Source organism: Strongylocentrotus purpuratus, unplaced genomic scaffold, assembly GCF_000002235.5.
Source record: "Strongylocentrotus purpuratus isolate Spur 01 unplaced genomic scaffold, Spur_5.0 spur5_scaffold_5, whole genome shotgun sequence".
NCBI lineage: Eukaryota > Metazoa > Echinodermata > Echinoidea > Camarodonta > Strongylocentrotidae > Strongylocentrotus > Strongylocentrotus purpuratus.
The window spans coordinates 10,645,624-10,666,664 of NW_022145611.1; the positions used below are offsets into that span (position 1 = coordinate 10,645,624).

The 21,041-nt window shown below is 35.7% G+C and overlaps 1 protein-coding gene across 1 annotated transcript; it reads left to right on the forward strand.

Annotated features, from left to right (window-relative positions):
* Positions 1 to 321: 321 nt before the first annotated feature.
* Positions 322 to 19,194, forward strand: LOC115929773 (deubiquitinase DESI2-like). The gene is made up of 6 exons (XM_030999765.1): positions 322 to 444; positions 5,122 to 5,463; positions 8,143 to 8,215; positions 15,836 to 15,929; positions 17,133 to 17,274; positions 18,575 to 19,194. The coding sequence occupies exons 2-6, from the start codon at positions 5,350 to 5,352 to the stop codon at positions 18,770 to 18,772; spliced, it is 621 nt and encodes a 206-aa protein (XP_030855625.1). The 5' UTR covers positions 322 to 444; positions 5,122 to 5,349; the 3' UTR covers positions 18,773 to 19,194.
* Positions 19,195 to 21,041: the final 1,847 nt, after the last annotated feature.

A 21,041-nucleotide genomic window follows, 5' to 3' on the forward strand; every position in this document is an offset into this window, starting at 1 on the left:
TATTTGGCCTTATCCGTGAGGTAAAAAGGAGCATACTTACCTTTGTAAAAGGGGGCAATTTGGGGCGCTTGAAAAGGTGTGTGTGTGGGTGGGGAGGGGTGTAAAGGAGGAATACAATTACAAGTTGAACATGCCAAGAGACAACTTAGCAGTGACTAAGAGGAGTTTTTACATAAAAGAAAGAAGAGAGAGAGAGAGAGAGAGAGAGAGAGAGAGAGAGAGAGAGAGAGAGAGAGAGAGAGAGAGAGAGAGAGAGGGAGAGAGAGCTAGAGACAGACAGAAGCGATATCACGATAATAACGATACTTTATCGGATCGTATTTTCCAGAAATTACAGATGACGAATGTCGTCGTCATTTTCTTTGTTCCGTGATATTTTGGTAACAAATATGGGTTTCTACATATACCATTGATACATATTGTAGAGTTAGATGCTCACAGAAGGTAATTCTGACATTTTTTTGTTTGTTTACTAATTCTAGTGTAAGAGATCTTTGACTTTCGGATGACAAACGCAGGCAAGTTGGTCGAACGTCGACGTGTGTTGTCTGTCCACGAATTCATGTTCCAGCCCCCCACAACTTCAGGCATAGGAATATGCACTTGCCTCAACACTACGAGCTACTGTACGCGCACTGGCATGCACTGCACTGAGCTGAACTTAACTGCACTGACAAATCTGATGCACGTCATCTGGTCATTGGTTGCAAACGGTGTTATTGATAAACATTCAAGTCAATATAGCTTTCAGAGTCTTTTAAATTTTTGAAGATAATGCTATTTGTCAATTTAAGTGATGTTATAAGCCCCCTTTTTCTGAATGATGGGATGAATGAGTGGTGACTATTGAACATTGAATTGATATTGATATTGAACAGATGAAGATGTTGTTGAGTCTTGACTTGTCTTGTCTCTTGAGACTTGTGACTTGTTGAAATATATCATTATATGGGCTATAATATTATTTTCATTATCTCATCATTTAGAATATAGACCCTGCAGGCTGCACCAATTAATATTTCATGAAGGTTAAAGGTAATACAAAGTTTTGGGAAATTTTGAAAATTGGGTGGATAGTGAATCATTACAATTTTGATATATTTGGATGCCCCTGTGGATGTATTATAAGCACTAAAAAAATTAGCCCCTAAAACGTTTCTGTTTTCGAGAAAAATTGAATATAAAAATTTACCGGTGCTCCCGGTAAATTTTGATGAATTTCAAATAGCGCCTATGGCCATTCAATGGTAGGTGCGACCATGAAAATCTCAGAATATGTAGTTTGGATATATAATTTCCAAACGGGAATAGCTAATCAGTCGATTTTAGTCAAGAAATATTGTTTCATAGCTAAATTAATATCTTGACCTTGAGAGGGAGCTATACAACATAAAGAGTTTATTATTTATAATTTCATAACTTAAGACTCGATTTAAACCGCGACAACGATCAATGTATAATGTCGGAACGCATATGCTTCCAATATGTTAATTTGAACCAAATTCATGACCCATACCAAAACTTTGTAATACCTTTAATGAAAAATAAAGAAAACTATCAACAGACTAGTGAGACTAGACTGTCACTACCGGTATTAGACCGAAAACTTCAGTCTCTCTAATCGTCGGTTGTTCCACTGAGACTACGTCTGGCTCCACTAGACCTCCGATTATAGAGACTGAAGGATGGGGACCTCTTACTGTGAGGGACTGTACAGAACAAATGGTTCGGTTCGACCGGACCGCGATGAATGAGATATGCAACGAAATTTTCACTCTTTACATCCTCAGAACTGCTGCAATTATAATAAAAATTAAAAATAACATATATATAGCTTATTTGACTTACGATAGCTTGCTCATTTAGATCCTAAATTAATGATTAATCCGAGAAAGTCTCGTCGACAACATTATCCGTCTTGGTTTTAGTTGATGAATATTCATTTTTTCTTTTCGAACGTCCAATAGCTACCGTAGCTACGTACGATTCGGCCCGGCTTGACCAACGAACTCCCACGAAACGAGTGCTCTGATTGGCCATTGGCGTAGGTTGACCCGGAAATATACCGCGGCCGCCGGGTCATATAGCTCTATTTTCAAGTGCATGAACGTAGTTTCACAGTTTGGAGATACAAATTGGATAATTCATATAAGTAAGTCCGTAAATTATACATTTAATATTAAGTTATCAAATTTTGATAACTGTAATTAGGACAAATGACATACGGACCTAATTTACATCTGATTTAGAAATCAGAAAATTAGATCTAAATAAAGAAAATCGGGGGAGAAATGTCGGTAACGAAAAGCTGTTACGCTGTGGCTCTAATTTACCCCCACGGTACGAGATCTCTGGGTTGCCATCTGTATTGGGGAATGACAACAAATGTCAGTTTTATTAAAGAAATGACCCAAATCAGATGGTTATTGCTGTCTATACCGGTATAGGCTATTCCAAGTTCAGGCGCGTAGCCAAGGGGGGGGGGGGCGGTGGGGGCGGTGGGGGCGGTCGCCCCCCCCCCCCCAAAAAAAAAAAAAAAAGAGAGAGAGAGAAAGAAGAAAGGAAGAGGACGTAGGAAGAAAAAGGATTAAGAGTCGAGAACGGTACAACGAATCGTCTTCTTTTTCTAATAATTTAATGAAACGTCAAGGCTTCGGCGCTTTGCGCGGGAGGGTGAGGGGAAAACTGCATTCAGATAAGGATTAAGAGTCGAGAACGGTACAACGACTCGTCTTCTTTCTCAAATAATTTAATGAAACGTCAAAGCTTTCGCACTTCGTGTGGGAGGGGGGGCAAACTGAAATCAAACAATGATTAAGAGTCGAGAATGGTACAAGGAATCGTCTTCTTTCGTAATAATTTAATGAAACGTCAGAACTTCCGCGCTATGTGCGGAGGAAGGGGAACTTGATTCAAACAAGGATTAAGAGTCGAGAACAGTACAACGAATCGTCTTCTAATAATAGAAACTGAATTTAGACAAGGATTAAGTGTCGAGAACGGTACAACGAATCGCCTTCTTTCTCTAGTAATCTAATGAAACATCAAAGCTTTCGCTCCCCCCTCTCCCCTCCCTGCACCCACCCCCCCTAGGGAGCGCGCTATGCGCGCTCTGTAAGTGATTTGCACGCTTCGCGTGCTCACTTCCGCCCTCCCTAAAATAAAATCTTGGCTACGCGCTTGTCCAAGTTTGAACCAATTTTTTTTTGTCCAGAAAACTATGGACTAACCGACTCATAATCGTACTATAGAGTCTACATGTTTGATGGGGTAACAAAAGTTTACTTCACGCACAAATTTTTAAATGTTAAAATATTTCAATATTGCTCCATCAACATCAAGCTGATTGACATCTCATTTTCTGCCAAATACTGTTTAATCAAATGTTCAACAAAAGTTACAAAACCAAAACAAATCAAAGAACAACAAATCTTGAGCCTTTACACGTACAAGAAAGCAGACATGGCCATGGGATAACTCAATAACTATTAATCATTTCCCAGAAATGGAAAAAAGGAGGATTGTTTAGTTCTGTAATTTGTAGACTATGGCCATTGAAAGATTCAGTACATGCTTTGTATTTGATTGAATGAAATCTGTTTTCAAACTCGCTCTCATATTAGGAGGTACAGTACATGTATGTAGCATCATTCGACCCTAGAAGTTTTTGAATCTTTTTTTTTTCATTTGTTATATTTGTATTCAATTTTGCTGTCATGTTGAAGATTCCCTCAACTTTTAAGTTTATACTTCATTAATTTTCTTGTACAGGTATTTAGAGATATGAGTGTGAGGTATTGTGAATGGATATTTGAAAGCGTGTTCACTCGTCACACAACATAACTCTTATTTTTATTTTAGCTACGAGGAAACAAGGTTGCACTGACAATAAAATACATGAAAGAAAGTATTCCCTTTTCGTTATGTTTATTGGGTACTGATGAGGCTGGCCGTACACTTGCAAAGTGTAGCCAAGCACAAGCCGAAGAATCGGAATGAAAATGCATAAATGGTAAATGTGAATATTGCACGGAGATTACATAATGATCAATGATGATAATGAACATGAATAAATGCAATGTACATAATGAAATGAATAGCGCTTACGACAGAGTGGAAATGAAATCGAAAGTCCAATGAAGAAGAAGAGAGATGAAAACGAAGGAAGGGGCTCACGCGATGAAATGTGCGGAGGCTTGATGGCGGAAACGCGACTTCGTTGACGTGGTTGAAGAACCGTGAAGAACGCGATGTCGTCGCCGACGCTCGTGATGATGATGAATGTAGATGGAGCTCTCGGGCGAGAATAGAAGAGAAGAGAAGAGATGTGTGGCGCTCGATGATGAAAGCAGTGAGTCGCTTGATGTCGGAGGCCAAAGTGGAAAATGCAGACATCAAAGCCGGTAGTGGTGCTGAGCAGTGAGTCGCTCGATTGATGAGCCGAACTTTGATGATGAATGTTTAGATGAGCTGCGGTGAGTCGAGCTCAAGTGAGTGAAAGACTACCGGTGAAGAAACTGGCAGCTCCCAGCGAATAACCAAGCACCATATATGTCGGAACTTGATTTAACTGTTCCACTGGAAGACTGCAGCCCAATGAACACGGCAGAGAAAGTGAAGATGTGCCGATAGAGGTGAAAGGCACGGTAGAATCAAACCCGGAGAAGAAATCATGCAGAAACGTGTTGACTCAACTGAGATGTAAGCAGGAGTTGTTGACTCGACCGAGGTGTAAGCGGGAGTAAAGAAAACCTCGTGGTGATGAAAATACGCGGGTGAACGATGCGCGGAACCACGATGCTCGATTGGAGGAAAAACACACGTGGTCCGAATAATGAATATAAATAAGTACCGTGATGGAAAAATACAGGAGACATGAATGTACGGTGAAAGTAGGGCGAATGTAAGAGCCGCTACAGGTACATGTACATGTACATGTAACTTCAAGCATCTTTTCTGAGCTTGAAACCTCATACATGTTCATGTAAGTATTTTTTGTACCTGTACTTGTACATACAACTAAATAGGCATATTTTTGTACATACATGTAGCTTTGGATTCCAATTTTCACCTGAAACTTGAATTATCATTAAAAATACTCTTTTCTTATTTGATTGTCAGGTGCGAAGTATGGATATCATTTCTTGGGCACTTCACAATGACCTAGAGTACATGTAGATCTACAATATGTGCTGAAGCTCCCTTTATTAAGAAGATATACCAATCCAGTATTATCAGAGTAAGCAGAGTGCATCAAGGGAAATCATCGCACAGATTGTGCAGGCCATCCTACTTAGTGGTTTGGTGAGTGGCTGTGTTGAAATCAATACGTGACTCCAGTCTTTGGACATGACTGCAGTAGAGTTTTGTGGCTTATACAGAATGTCTTCTTGTGACAGTGACAGCGAGGATAGGAGAGAGAAAGGATCGGGAGAGGAGGTCAGGCTAAATGTTTATGATATGGTAAGTAAACAACAAAGTGAAGGGGGGAAAAAAAGTTACCGGTATTCAGGTGTTAGAAACTTTAAATCTGATATTTTGGGGCAGGTGAAAAGGCATTAAACTTTTTAATTATTAAAGATGGTAGACATCAATTTTGATCATTTCTAGTATGGAAAGAATAATACATTACAATAGTTTTCCATTTGCCTTAATATGTTAAAAGTAAAATTAAAAACAATCTGAATGTTATTTTCATGGCTGACAACTGTCAGATGAATTTGCTTGATGTGATGTAGAGAACACTTGTACATGTACATGTACATGTACAGGTACATGTATATCGATGTCAGTGTGATACTCGATACATAGTACATGACCGAGTGTTTTGTCATAAATGTAACCTTATCTGTGCACTTTGGCACTTTGGACATTCACTGCAAGTTCTGTGCCAAGATCATTGTCCCAGTGAAAAGTTTTGAAATAAACTGTACATGAACTTGAAATGTCATAGACTCAGAGTAAAGAAAACATGAATTCTTTTTGTTAGATAGAATTGATGGAAATAGGATGATGTCCTAACAGGTTTATTGTTTTAAAACATGATTTCTTACTAATTTTTGCTTAGTTAAACTGTGCAGTGTACACCACTGCAAAAATCACGAATACATTTACATACATGCCTAACATAATACAATGTATAGTACTTTTATCAAAGCCTACATGTTTCCCCATGTTTTAATGCTTGAACTCATCTCAATTTTACCATCTGCATAATCTAGTTTAATACATGTGTACATGTAGCTATTTAAGAATGAATTTCTTTTAGAATAAGCATACATTATTACAGGATGGTGGTCGTAATGTGCTGATTCAGGGTTGGACGGGCTGGAGCAAAGATCTGGGCCCTGTTTCATAAAACTTGTTATCAATAACAAATGTTATGTCTATGGCAAATTTGCTCTCAGCCAATCAAATGCCACAATTTCAGTAGCTACATGTATTAACAGTTATTGTAACTTGTTACCAATAACAAGATATGATAGTATACCGGTACACTGTAACAGTAAGTTACTGAAAATACTAAAATCCTTAATACATTTGATTGGCAATAAATAAATATGAGCAGATTTTGTTATCAATTGATCCGTGGCAGTTGTTATTGAAAACATTAACAAGTTTTTGTAAAACAGAGCCCTTGTTTAATAGAAGAATAGGAAGAGTGTTGGAATGCACTAAAGAAAAGATGATTTGCGAAAGAGAAGAAAAAAAAATGAGATTAGAATGGCTTCACACAACTTTTTGAAGGCTCAAAGGCCAACTCCTGATGATGCAGGACGCCAATGTCTGATGCAGGGGTATTATTGCCATCCATATGGAAGCCTCTCATCTTTTTTTCATGCATGTTGGCTCAATTATTTATGATAGGATGGTCATAATGGGGCAATTAACCTTGTCCTCAAGATTAAAATGTATTCAGATAAAACAACATGTACATGTACATTACCTGCATGTACTGTTCTTGTATTGTACATATTCATTGATATTGATGTGCTGCACATGTACAAGAGCATGGGCCTACACTAAATACTAAAGCTACCATTGAGCTACATGTACACCCATCTTGTTTCATACATATTATAGTACTATAAGACCTTTTTTATTCTTAATATGAAAAGAAGAGAGTGGCCTTAATTTTTGATAATTTTCTTATTTATCCTGTAACAACAAACACAAAGAAAGAAACAATTTCACACAGCATTACAGTAAAACAAGGGGGGGGGGGGAGTGGGTCTACTCGTACACAGACGTACTAGATATTGTATACATGTACTTCTATACACCACTACACTCACACAAATATGCTGAAATGTACCAGCATGGTTCAAATGATTGATTGAGCAACTATTACTTTACAGAGAGGATCACAGAGAGGATCAAATTGGGTCAAATATTCATTTTGTGTTGTGAAGACTTAAAATGCAGTATGTAAACTTGTGCAGTATCCATGTACATACAAAATGACTTATAATGCACTATATACCTGGAGACATTTTATTCTAAGTGTCCATGTTCCCTTTCTCCCGTTTTCTTCATTCTTCTTTCCTAACCTTTCTCTTTCCTGTCCTATCATGTTGGATTCTGGGTTTTCATTGTACAAAATGCAGTTTCTTCCAAAATTCTGTTTGATATACTTTACTTGATATATGTTTCGAGCCATTTATGTTTACCAAATCCTATTTTATCAGGGAAGCTGTCTTGACAAAACCTTGTTTTTTTTTTGTTTTTTGTTTTTGTTTTTTTTGTTTTTGTTTTTTTACAGCTGTGCCCAATTTAGTTTTGTCATCATTAAAGTATATTTACATGTATTATTGTATATCATTCAGATCTATTCAATGTATGAAATTTCATTTTTTTAATTGATGAATTTGTATACAAATGTTTTATAGAAAGATGGAATCTAAATAAAATGAATTGAATTTGATATGTCCTTGTAAGATATTCTTATTACAATCAGAATAACATTAACATTATAACCGGAACCCACCCCCTTCCAAAATGAGACAAAAGAAATGATACTGTTCATGTACATGTAGATAGTCTATTCTGGAAATGTAAGTACTAATAATTTGTTCATACATGTACGGTATAAAATACATTTCTTGAACTGGCCTGCCACTTCTTTTCTTGTTTCTATTGCAGTATTGGACTAATGAATATACAACAACACTAGGATTAGGTGTATATCACACTGGAATTCAAGTTTATGGGAAAGGTAGGTACAATTTTACACATTTGAAAATTAAAATAACCATTTCCCTGTTTTTGCATGTAATGTACAGGGTAGAAAATTGTGAGATGTGGATATTTTGAAATGAACTTGTATTGTAATGACCTTAATTGTAGCAGTACAGCTGTCTATAATTATGTATCATTTTGAAGTTTTATCATGCAGATAATCTTCTGATGTCCTCCTTTCTCTCTCTGGAGATCTATGCATTTTTAATGAAGAGAATCAAGAGTAGGATTGCAAAACAGGAGACATGTAGATTTTATCTTCGTATGGAGGGTTGAAAGAAATGCTGCACATTGAATAATTGATTTGAAATTTATTTCTTTTTTTCCACTGCTGTTGTGCAGTTTTGAATTGTGGTGTATACTGTATGTGCTGAAGATGCTGAAAGTGATTGTACTCATTACTTTGTTTTTGCAACGTCTTGTTAGAACCGTCATCTAAGATTTCTTCTCGTACAACGTGTAACTATTTTTAGGGTTAACTGTACAATGTTTATTGCCCCAAGGGTAATATCAGAAACAGCACTGCTGGTACATGTATGCAAGTTGAGAGGCTTAATTCTGTAATAGATTCAGAGTCTTTTCAACAACCATCGTCTGAAATATACATGTAGGAGCACAGCATTCAGTACTAGTTATAATAGAGATGTAATTGATCCTTATTTCCCTAGAAACACAATTTGTCAAAAATGTACCAGTGGAAAGGCTTTGAATTTGTCTGATAGATAGATGTTTGATAGATCGTGTATCTGTAATTCTTATCTGCCCATCATCTTTAATGCACAAGAAAAGACTCACATAATACAGTACCGTAATTAACAGTGTATAAACCGCACCTTTTTGCCGACGAAAAAAAATTCAAAGTCGGGGGTGCGGTTTATACACGGTACACCAAATAAAAAAAAATAAATAAAAAAAAGTTTTGATTTATGCTTCTCCATCTGGCGCTATGCTTGGCAATGTCTCCCAGCTCAGTAATCGTTGTGTTGACTCACCACTAGGAAACTAGAACAACACTCAAATTTGTCTGTCATCTTGGTTTGAAAGTAATCTTTCTGATAGATCTCAATATGTAGTTTATAATAATAATTCCTACACACGTTGTACCACAAGGTGCTATTCTAGGTCCTCTACAGTTTTTTTAATTTACATTAATGATCTTACACATTCAGCTGCACCTCGCAGTTAAATGAAAGGCCTTCCCGCGTGGTTTTTTTTAACACGGACAAAAAAAAAAAAATTAAGGGCGAAAAAGAGGGGTGCGGTTGATACACAAGGGCGGTTTATACAACGTTAATTATGGTATGTACCGAAACATGTCAATTCCTGGCATACATGTTCATATGCCATTTATACATTGTTGTATGATGTACCATGTACATGAAATCTCAAATAGTCAAAACTACAGTGAGTGTACTTGCCTGCATATTTAATCAAACAAATGCATTTAAGATCAAATTGTGGGGGGGGGGGGGGTGGAATAATGAACCAGTACAGTACTACATTTATTTTGTGTCGAGATGTACATGTACATGTACATGTACAAACTGTATATGCACATTATATGATATGAAATCTGATCAGAAAAGTACATATCTATACAATATGTACAGGTACTCCTTCTTCCCTTTAAGATTTGTTTTTTGTACGCCACTTTCACTACCCTTTGACCTGTTTATAATCCATGATGGTCCCAGCTTACCCCAATTTTGGCCCTGATCAATATTTAATGGTTTGCTCTCTGTCTGCTCTCAGTTACCATCCACATAAAGATCTGCAAAATTGATTGCTTGCTGTGCAGTCTGGGGATATTAATTTGGGGGAGATGGATGGAGGAATAATGCAGACTATTTTCTCCATCGGGAGAGTCGTGCGAGCAATCAAGGCTATTTCGTCTCTTGGGTATGTTTTTGAGGGAGGATGGAGTAAGGAGTTAAAAGACAGCATTGATCAGTGAAAATGTCATGTACATGTAGGTGTTAACGCTGATGTGACCTTTCAAATAAAAAATGATCAATGCGTCATATTTGAATTAGACTGGTATGAAATCTTATAATTGAACTACTGCTTAAAGGGAAATCCAACCTTATTATCAAACTGCTCTAAAAGGATGGAGAGAAAGTATACTGGTGAAAGTTTGAATGAAATCTGACAAAAAATGAGAAGGACAGAAGGTTATGAGTTTTTGGAAGTTGCAATTACTATAGGTATGGGCTCTTCAAATAAGCTGAATCAGTAATGTCGCTGTGATGTAGTGGCAGACAACTTTCCTATGTGTTCCAACACACAAAATGACTAAAAACGTGTGCGACTTTGGATGTTTTTTTCTTTTTAGAGGACTTGTTATGATATGCATGTACATCATACACTCCATATTTTGAGTAGTGCCCTATTAGGGTGAAAGCACTTAGCAGAAAACCAAAAAATAGTGATACTTTTGTACACAAAAAACAGGAGAGTTATCTGCCACTAAGCCACAATCCACTGACAAAATTGCTAATTTGAGATTCGCATACCTTAGCTGTCATGATCTCATGTTTCAAGCATTCATAATTTTCTTATTATTGGTCAGATTTATTTCAAACTTTCACCATTTCTGTATCTCTGATTTTTCTGCTTTCATTCAAACTAAATTATTATAAGGGTTGGTTTGCCCTTTAAAACCACAAATCTTCACTTTGTATAAAAACCTTACACAGCCTTTAGACAGAATAAGAATACTGTACATACATGTACACCCTGTACTGAACACATACATGTACGGTAGTTATTGAAGGAATTATACAATGTGTAGGAGTCAGATAGATCAAAAAGGCTAATGGAGAAGATAAGTAGTAGTTGGTAGGACATAAAATATATGTTGATTTGGGTATGGTAAAAAGAATTGGTAAAATTGCCAAAATTGCCAAAGCATCTTGATACAATTGTACCTACAGTACATACATGTACATGTACTGAATAATGAGGGAAAAGCTACTGTTCACTAGTGCTCAGCATACACAGGTAGGCATTAAAGAGTGATGAATTATCAAAGAGATGAAGACGTACATGTACACTGTGTGTTTGCAACTGGCTTCATTCTGGTGTTTAGTTATTATCAAGTTGAAGATACTAATAATAATATTGGGTTCTTGTATAGCTTAATTTTTTATTGAGACTCAAGGCACTCCTGATTGATACCTTTGAAAATATTTCTCAGGCTTTAATACTGGCACACACTTCAATGACTTCATGCTCATTAACTCAACTCAAGAGTCAAGTCTCATGAATACATATTGACTTAAAACGATGGATTTACAAACTCATGCAGAACGAGCTTGTACTGTACAAATCTTTCACATGCCATTAGAGTCTGAGCTACATGGAAGTCTATTACGTAAATACAAATGCATTTTATAATTAACCTTCACTTAATGTCTCCTACATGTATGCAAGAAAAAGTGTAATTCAATACATCGGTTAATCTTATGGGTTTAGATTTCGGTATGCTTTTCATTTACAGCATCAAACTAATTAATTTTGCCTGTGGTTAAAACAAATGACCTTAATACCCCTCCCCCATACAATTATTTAGAAATTATATTGGGTGTGTGTTATTCATACATATAGGTCCTAATGTACATGTACAATGTACAGTAGGTTGATCTTTGCCAGTGATTCATGTACTAACACTGTACATATCTCTTCATTTCTTTGAAATTCTTTCATAACAATGCAGTATATTTATCTTTTAGTGTTGTGTTTGAAATGTAGATAATCACCCAAATTATGCATCAATTTTAATGTATTTTATTCTTGAATCAAATGCTTGCACAGTCCAACCATGATCATTGTACCGCCTGCAGATACAGCTCTATTTGTATTTTGTTCTTAACACCAAACAAAAAAATATCCATTTCATGATTTAGACATTTTTTTTGGATTAAAAAAAAAAAAAAAAAAAAAAAACCCATTGATACTAGAACTTGTATTATGTTTGCCTGTGCAGTTGTATGTCTCCTATATATTCTCAAATTTGTGTCTGTTATGACAGTCCTACCCTGTACAAGTGCAACGTTCAGAAGTCCTATAAGCCTTATTGTGAAATTTCACCCTCTAATGTTCATGTATATTCCAGCCTAGGGAATTAGGAGTGTATGAATAATAAAGCCTTCCTAGCAGGCCGCAATCCCTCATCTCTCTCCTCAGGGTTGTGACATTCACAGGCAAGCAAACAGGCATCCAGTCACCTGATGTCCTGCAGCTTTTATGCCAGAGTATAGGGCATGTTTCCTCTTTGGAATTGGAATCCCATTCAGACGAGTACAATTTGTTGTCTAGCTGTACGAAAATCATAAAACCTCGTATAGCTACACGTCAATGACCCTATCCGATGAAAATACAACTTGATATAAATGGAAAACTGAATGAATGTAGAATACAAATATATTGTAATAAAAAGTATTTACCCTTTCATTATTGCCCCAAAGCAAATTAAAACCTTGTTTTTCGCACCCCTCCAAATTATGGGTCAACAGGGGTCAAATTTGCTGAAGTTATATTGAAGACATAGCATGTGGATGAGGCGCAGAGCCGTGCTTAATTAATGCAAAGTCATTGTGAATATAAAGATGATGTCATCAAGTCGATAGCAAGTTTTTAGGTCGACAACTTCTGATTTTCAAAGCTTTGGATTTTGACAGACACTATGGTTGATATTATTGTATACACCTGTATAAGCTTTCCGTTGATACACAATTCATCCATTTCATATTTGCAGTTCGGATATGGTCTTTAAGTAGTAAAATTTTTCAACCCTGAACAAGGCACCTACAACAAAATATTGTACAGCAATATGGAGGTGTGACAAACAATAAGTTGATGAAAAACAGGGTCCCTTTCCCGCATAAATATCACATTGAACGAAACGGTACAATATGGTCAGCTATCACTCATGTGGTTTGCGCAAGCTGTTATTTTGTACCCTCAAACCATAGATACACAAACAACTGATTAATGAATTCATATTTTGTATGTAGACCTACTACAAAAAGACTGGATTTCTTTCTAAGCCGGTTTAGGCCTACCGTACTATAAAGGCTGGGTGATTTTCCTCTTATCACACACTCTTGACTTTATGCCCCTTTCATATCAAGGAAAACCCTGGCATTTTGAAAGGGCAAGGCCATAAAGTCAAGATCAATGACAAAATATAGCTTTATTTTGTTTATTGTTCAAGGGCAAGGCCTTTTTTTAAGGAGGAGGTACACATATATGTATCTCCTCTATATACTTGAACCTCGGCCAAACATGAAGACAACACTATGAACATGACTGACAAAGAAAGCGGACAAAATATACAGTTCCTCAAGTAGATAAAGGAACATCCCTTCAATGCTATTATGTGAAAAGGTGAATATGCATGTGACACCTGTTCTACACATTTTTACATAATAGCAGTGAAGGGATGTTCCTTTGTCTACCTGAAGAACTGTATATTTTTTCCGCTTTCTTTTGTCAGTCATATTCATAGTGCAAGTACCTTTTGTAAAAAGTCGGATTCACTGTGTATACAGTGTATATTTAATTTTGACGGAAATAATAATTTATTCTCTAGCCGCTCATTATATATTCAGTTACAGAAAGTTAAATTCTACCAGCTTATTTGCAGGAAAGATCCAGCGTTGGATTATGGTAATGAAACAAAGCAATTGTACTTGAATTGTATTCTTGTATTACCTGTGCATTTGCTGATCACAGAGTATACAGTACATGTATGGAGGGCCTTCAGCCCTTCACTGTGAAATTCCACATTTACTATGAGACAGTGTACTGTGTATACAACTGTATGTGTAAGCCTAGTAATAAAGACCGTGTTTATATCTTGTACATGTAAAACTGCCATCTTAGTTGAGATGCATCTAAAGATTCTTTATAGACTGCTTGATGATCTGATGGCATGATCTTGAAGACTGGCCATGACTTTGGCTCCCTTCCCCCATGGATTCCATTACTTACATGTATGTATGCCTATGAATGATATAATGCCATACTATACCCACCATCTACTGTAACACCTTTGCAACATCATACTGCTTGGATGCATGATCATCAGGATTAACTGTACTGGAATCTCTAATGCTCATTCAGACTACTAAAACTACATTGTATAGCTACATGTAGTTAGCTACATACATGTACATGTTACTGTAAACAAAAACTGTGTAGCTACAGTATATAATAAGCCATTTTGTTTCCTAGTCTAAATGTTTTACAGCAAAAACGTGTAATGAAACGTTAAACTAAACATCATATACATGTAGTAATACGCTTTGATCATATAAAGGCAGGGCTTATCGTGAGCATGTACTGATGATTGGCCAGTTGTCATGTCAACTGACCTCTTTAAAGAAAATTCTTTGCATGTTTATATGTCCTTATGATATGATATGATATTCTTTTCACATGTGTATGCCTGCTGTATTCTTTGGAAAAAACAGGGCTAAGAATCATGATTGGCCAGTTGTTGTAATGTCAATTGACCTCTTTCAAAAATAATTTATTTTCATGTGACGTGTCTTTATGATATGATACTCTTATTTATTTATTTTATTTTTATTTATTAGTCATTTTTTTTTTAGTAGGGTGGCTCCATCAGTAGTTAAATACTGTTTTCAGTGGAGGCCCTACAACATAAATACAAAATTTACAAACATATTGATGTAAACAATCCAAATCGAGACAAAATAGATTCAGTTACAACATTTTCCAACTCTTTTCATGTGTTTATGCCCCTTTTGCCGTACAATGATGCTCTAATGCTCTATGTAAGTTTTGTATAAATGGCCTCTAGTCTGAACGAGCTACATGGATAAGGGCTATAGCTGTCAGTGATGTGAGATGTGGACCGTTTAATTACATACACTCTGTTAATTCCCTTGTGAATATGATGCCCCAGCCACTAGCCTATTAATTGTATACCATTTGAGAGGCGCTTTCCTCAAGGACTAATAGCTTATTTAGGTCTACAAGGTAACATGTATTTACATGTTAAATGTACATACTTTTAGTATGGCTAAGTGTGCAAAGAAACCTGTCAATTTGAATGCTGTGATACAAAGTACACTGTATGTATCTCCTCACAGTATACATGTACATTGTACATGTAGGTGCACTATTTCTTTGTATACAATATAAGCCTACTGACAATGTGTATAACATGTATTCTACAACATTTTATTTGTATACTCAATAAATAAATAAATAAAATTGATTGCTGATTTTTCCATTTAAAAAAAAATAATTGTCAATCAATTTCCAACTTCAGTTTTTACAGAAAGTACTTAATGAAAAAAAAGGTATACATGTAAGTACAGTTTCATAATGACCTGCTCAGATTCCTATGGTATCAAAAGAGACAAGAAATTATTTGTATATTGACAGTTTTTTTCTCTTTCAATTCACAGTTTAAAAAAAGTATATATAGAAGTAGAACTAATGTAAATAACATGTATCTGAATATTGTCTTTCTTTATGGATTCAGATATCAATACAATAATTTGATTTTTTGTTAAGTTATTATTTAAATCCTCTTCCAATCTTTTTTTCTTTCTTGGTACAGAGTATGCTTACGGAGGACACCCTTTCCCGTTCACTGGAATATTTGAGATAGAACCCAGAGATGTCACAGATTTAGGAGAACAATTTAGTTTTAAGTAAGATCTTTTTGTTTGAATTCACATATGATTTGAGTGTCGAAATATAAAGTTAAAAAAAGGTGGCATTACAATCCAACTAATCTCTAACGTTAAAGTAAGAATGAAATAAATGATTATACACATATAAAGTATGTCGAATGTCCTATTTGTATGATACTTAAAAACACCATGTTTTGAATAAATTGCTAATTCATATGTATTGTTAAATCAAGAGAACATTTTTTGAAAAGAATGATTTTAAAAAATGGAGAAAAAATAAAATAAAGTAAGAATGAAATAATTGATTATACATATATGTCCTATTTGTATGATACTTAAAACACCATGTTTTGAATAAATTGCTAATTCATTTGATTTGTTAAATGTTAGCTTCTTTGGGAAAAAGTATTTTTTAAACACTAGAAAAATAAATGATCAATATATGGTAAAAATGTACATCCTTGAAATACATGTACATCCTGTACGTGTACCATGGAGAGTAATCTGTTAACAGCTGAAAAAAGGGCCAGACTGCTGTAAGACGATACACAGTGTAATGAGTCTATTAACATTAAGTATACAAGTAGATCTGTTAGGTCATAATATTTGTATTATTTCTCTACCACCAGACAATAATAGCAGAATAAGAAATATTTACTCTGGCAGTTGACAAGTTTGTGCAAGCTGGAGAACATAGGCTTCACAGCAGGTAGTAATAGACAGGATAAATTTGCCAGTTCTGTATTACGTTTCCAGATGTGTACATGTACATTGTATATTGATGAAGATTTCAGTGCTATTGCAACCAAAATGCACCTTGGATCGTAAGTATAGACTACTGTTAGCAAGCTATCATTGCTGGAAATGAGAAAATGAAATTGCAAGTGTATTAAATTGCAATTAAACTCTGATCAAAGTTATATTGAAGAATAAAATTGTTCATAGGAATGACATTGTAAGGTATTGGCTTTAGAATGTCAATTTTAATTTGGAAAATTACATTTATCTATCCATAATTTACGCTCCATATAATTTTGTTACACTCATAAGTGGTCTGGATTGAAAATCATAAGGTTAATATGCATGACCCCCTTGGCCTTGTTAATATTTTAAATATGAGGGTGGGGGTAACCTACATATAGGTGCCTGTTAAGCATGAGCCATGCCATAATACTCATTCAGCAGCTGTATTGACATGATTTCTTTTCATATGATTGACAGGGAAACGATAGTTCTAGGCCAGACTGACCTCACAGAGGAAGACGTAGTGAAAGTAGTAGACTGCCTTGGAAAGAAGTATCCCGGTGAAGCATATCATCTCATTCACAAGAACTGCAATCATTTCACACAGGAACTAGTACAAGTAAGCAGCTCAAAAGCTTTCTAATGGTATCCTCTACAGTCATTTAAAGATAAGAAATGGAAATCCAACTTAAAAAAATAGAAGTTTAACATTAAATTCTTTCCCCATCACTAAAATTAAGACCATCAGAAAGTGTAACTTCTTTGCTTTCCCATAATACATTAGTTTGGTTGTATTTCCAGGATCATGCGCCACTGAAAACCATTGTCTGTAGAATTTTGTGCAGAAATTCCATTTGGTTCACTTGCAAAAAGCCCATTCGGTATGGTGTCAGGGTAACGACTTTGTCAACCGGCTTAATTGCTTCTTCTAGCTATCAGTTGTTAATTAGATCTCGCCCTGTTCGAGTTTAAGCCTTAGCGAGACAAAGCGTTCCCTTCATTAAAAGGATTACAAAGTGGCCTCCCAATACGTGGGTGGATAATTATTGTTTGGTGTCTCATTATCACAAAGTGTTAAATATTCAACGATAAATCGCTAAATAAGGTATCATCTAAAAGCACCTAGGGTACTCACATGAACATTACTCCTGCCTCAATGGCTGAAGTGGACCTACATGTTAAAGTGTAAAGGTTTGAAGCTGTGCCACAGGATACATAAATATATATATTTTGAAATACAGCACCTTTGCATTCAAAGGGGTCCAGATTGAGCTGTCCTTATACATGAGTGCTATGTGAAAACTTCAAAATCCTGGGGGTCCAGACTTAGATTTTGGTCCCGGGCACCTGGTAGTTTTGGTTTTATCCCTGCTCATTGGAAGGATTTGGGGAATTTTTAAGAATTTGAGAAATGAAACAAGGCATAAGTACGGTACTAGTCACCATCGCATAGTTTTAAATGATGGAGAGGGAATTTCCCTATTTCATATCCATTTCATTGAAACAAAATATTTTCCACTGGTAGGCTTTGGGAAATTTTGAAGAGTTTGAGAAATGAAACGAGGCATAAATCCTGTTTTGATATTAGCCACCATCACATCCTTCTAATAACATAGTTTTAAATGATAGAAAGGGAATTTCCCTATTTCATTGTAACAAAATGTTTTGGCACAACATGTTTAGTCTATAACTAGCTCATTTTTCTTATAAAGCCTTTAACAATCTTATCTGAAGGTATCAGGTTTTATATGTACAGCTGCAGTATTCTTTCGACACAATATCTGCTAAGAGCAAGAACGGCATTGACTATTTGTTGAATCATATGAGTTAACATCCATCTGGCTTCCAGTGGGCAATGTGTTTGTTTCAGACATCATAAATTTTGATCTCTGATTGGATTGATACCCTTCTACCCCTAGATACTCTGTGCCAAGGAGATACCATCGTGGATCAACCGATTGGCTGCCGTAGGAGCCCGCCTACCCTTCATGGAGCGCATGCTACCCAAGGAGTGGCTAACCCCACTAGCCCTGGTAGAGAACAACTCGGTCAAGGAGCCCGAACCCTCAAGAACACCCAGTGACTCAGAAACGGGCAGCAAGTCATCATTGTTATGACAACCCTGATATCACCTCAAGGGAATGTTTTATATACAGAGTGCCACAAGGATGGGATGTGTACTTGCTTTTTATTGTGACTTTATATTAAAGGAAAGATGACAGAGAGGATCACTCCATGGAGCATATTTTCTTGAAAGCATACTGTTGATCCATCATTTCCTTTTTCAGACATATTCTCTTATTTATATGAATGTATGCAGATTTTGATAGGATAGTTGAACCTTGCCTAAACTCTCATGAAAATCTAAACTGCTGTAATACAACTAGACTAGAGTCCAAAAAATTCACTGACCAAGTTAATAGCAATCAAAAACCCATTTCCGATGTCGAAATGAGAGTAACGTGCCGGGTGCCAGTCAAAATGGCAGTTTGAAATATGGGACTGATTGAAATTCTCTTACGTTGAAAGGCAATATTAAAGGTATTACAAAGTTTTGGGAAATTTTGAAAAATGGGTGGATAGTAATTCTTTACAATTTTGATATATTTGGATGCCCCTGTGGATGTATTAAAAACACCAGAAATTTTAGCCCCTAAAACACTTCTACTTTCGAGAAAAATTGAATATAAAGATTTACCGGTGCTCCCGGTAAATTTTGATAAATTTCAAATAGCTCCTACGGCCGTTCAATGGTAGCTGCGACCATGAAAATCTCAGAGTATGTAGTTGGGGTATAAAATTTCCGAACGAGAACAGCTAATCAGTCAATTTTAGTCAATAAATATTGTTTTATAGCTTAATTAATATCTTGACCTTGAGAGGGAGCTATTCAACATTAAGAGTTTATTATTTACAATTTTATAACTTTAGAGTCGATTTCGACCGCGACAACGATCACTGAATATTGTAGGATCGTATATGCTTCCAATATGTTCATTTGAACCAAATTCATGACCCCATACCAAAACTTTGTATTACCTTTAAGCAAATAAAAAAAAAGTGAAAATATTTTTTTGGGATTACATGTAGCAAGATGTATGAAAATGAATATGCAAGACATTCTTTTTTTAAATTAGGTCTACCGGTAGATGTTTTAATTGTGTCATTTTTATTGAACCACAAATCTTTTGCTTTTAACCAGGCAGTACGATAACCATGATATTACAGTTCCTCTCAATATTTATCATGCTTTGATTTGATCAACTCTTTTCTTTTCTTTTCTTTTCCAACATTTATTGGTAGATTTTCCTACCTGTTTGTAGGATGGAAAGACAGAACAAGCTTGCAGCACTGTGCCTTCTCAGATAGTATCTGCTAATATTTAACAAATACTATTAGCATGTGGTCATTCATTCTAATAGTGATAGCTTAGGCTTTAGATAATGATACCATTCAGCAGAGGTGGATTGCCATAATGTAGGATGTCAAATGAGCAAGTAGATCAACTTTGTGGCACTCTGGCCAAATTTTACTAGCTCTTTTATGAACTTACCGTGTTGAATATACAAGATAGATATCTATTTTTGTGTGCTTACACTTGTAAAAAGCTAATTATATAACAAAGTAAATTGTTTACAAAATATATGTATATATATTTATGGAGGTAGAGTTGGATCATTGTCTGCATAATTTATTCTAATAGAGGTTGAAGTAATAATTATCCTGGTAGAATGTAGATGATTAGATGTATATATTTGCATTGTTCCTATGGGTATCAAGTATTAAGGAACATGCGGACTGTGCCTTTTGGACTTTATAGAAACTTCAGAAAGGTAGAAGGATATTTCTTATATGAGGGAAAGAGAGTGACTTTATTTCCTAGCTCGAATAAGATTGCTTTAAACATGTAGGTCAAGCTCATACGATTGTTGATTATTCTTTTGAGAGGGTATATGACTAGCTGCAACCACTCCTTGGCATGGAAACACCTCTGTCAAAACATAGTCAGCCTTATTGTCTCCCTAAAGATGCATCTTGAATGAACTGTAAGCCTTCATACCATCCATAGGTTAAGAGCTCTTGGAAAAAATGACAAGTACATGTAGCACATTTGGAAGGACTAAACCCCCATAAATGCAGAAGATGAATATTTTCTTCAAAAGATGTAATCTCTCCCTGTTTTCAGTGAAACAGGTTGTGCGTTGAACCACAGTTAAACAAATTTTGAATTGAATTTCGGAGAGAGTGAGATATATTTCCTTTGCATTTGGGGAAAGAGAATTGTTTGAAAGACAAACTCTTGTTTTTATCTTTTGCCACGGAATACAAGTAGGCAAACCCCATTTTACTGATGTCGAAAATTATTTTCAATGGAAGACAATGTCA

What these genes read in the sequence shown, in the direction of transcription:
- LOC115929773 (XM_030999765.1), top strand. Translation starts at nt 5,350, where the DNA reads ATGACTGCAGTAGAGTTTTGTGGCTTATACAGAATGTCTTCTTGTGAC. An exon ending in GGCTAAATGTTTATGATATG is followed by an intron (nt 5,464 to 8,142) that starts GTAAGTAAACAA and finishes TTTCTATTGCAG; the next exon opens with TATTGGACTAATGAATATAC. An exon ending in GGAGAACAATTTAGTTTTAA is followed by an intron (nt 15,930 to 17,132) that starts GTAAGATCTTTT and finishes TATGATTGACAG; the next exon opens with GGAAACGATAGTTCTAGGCC.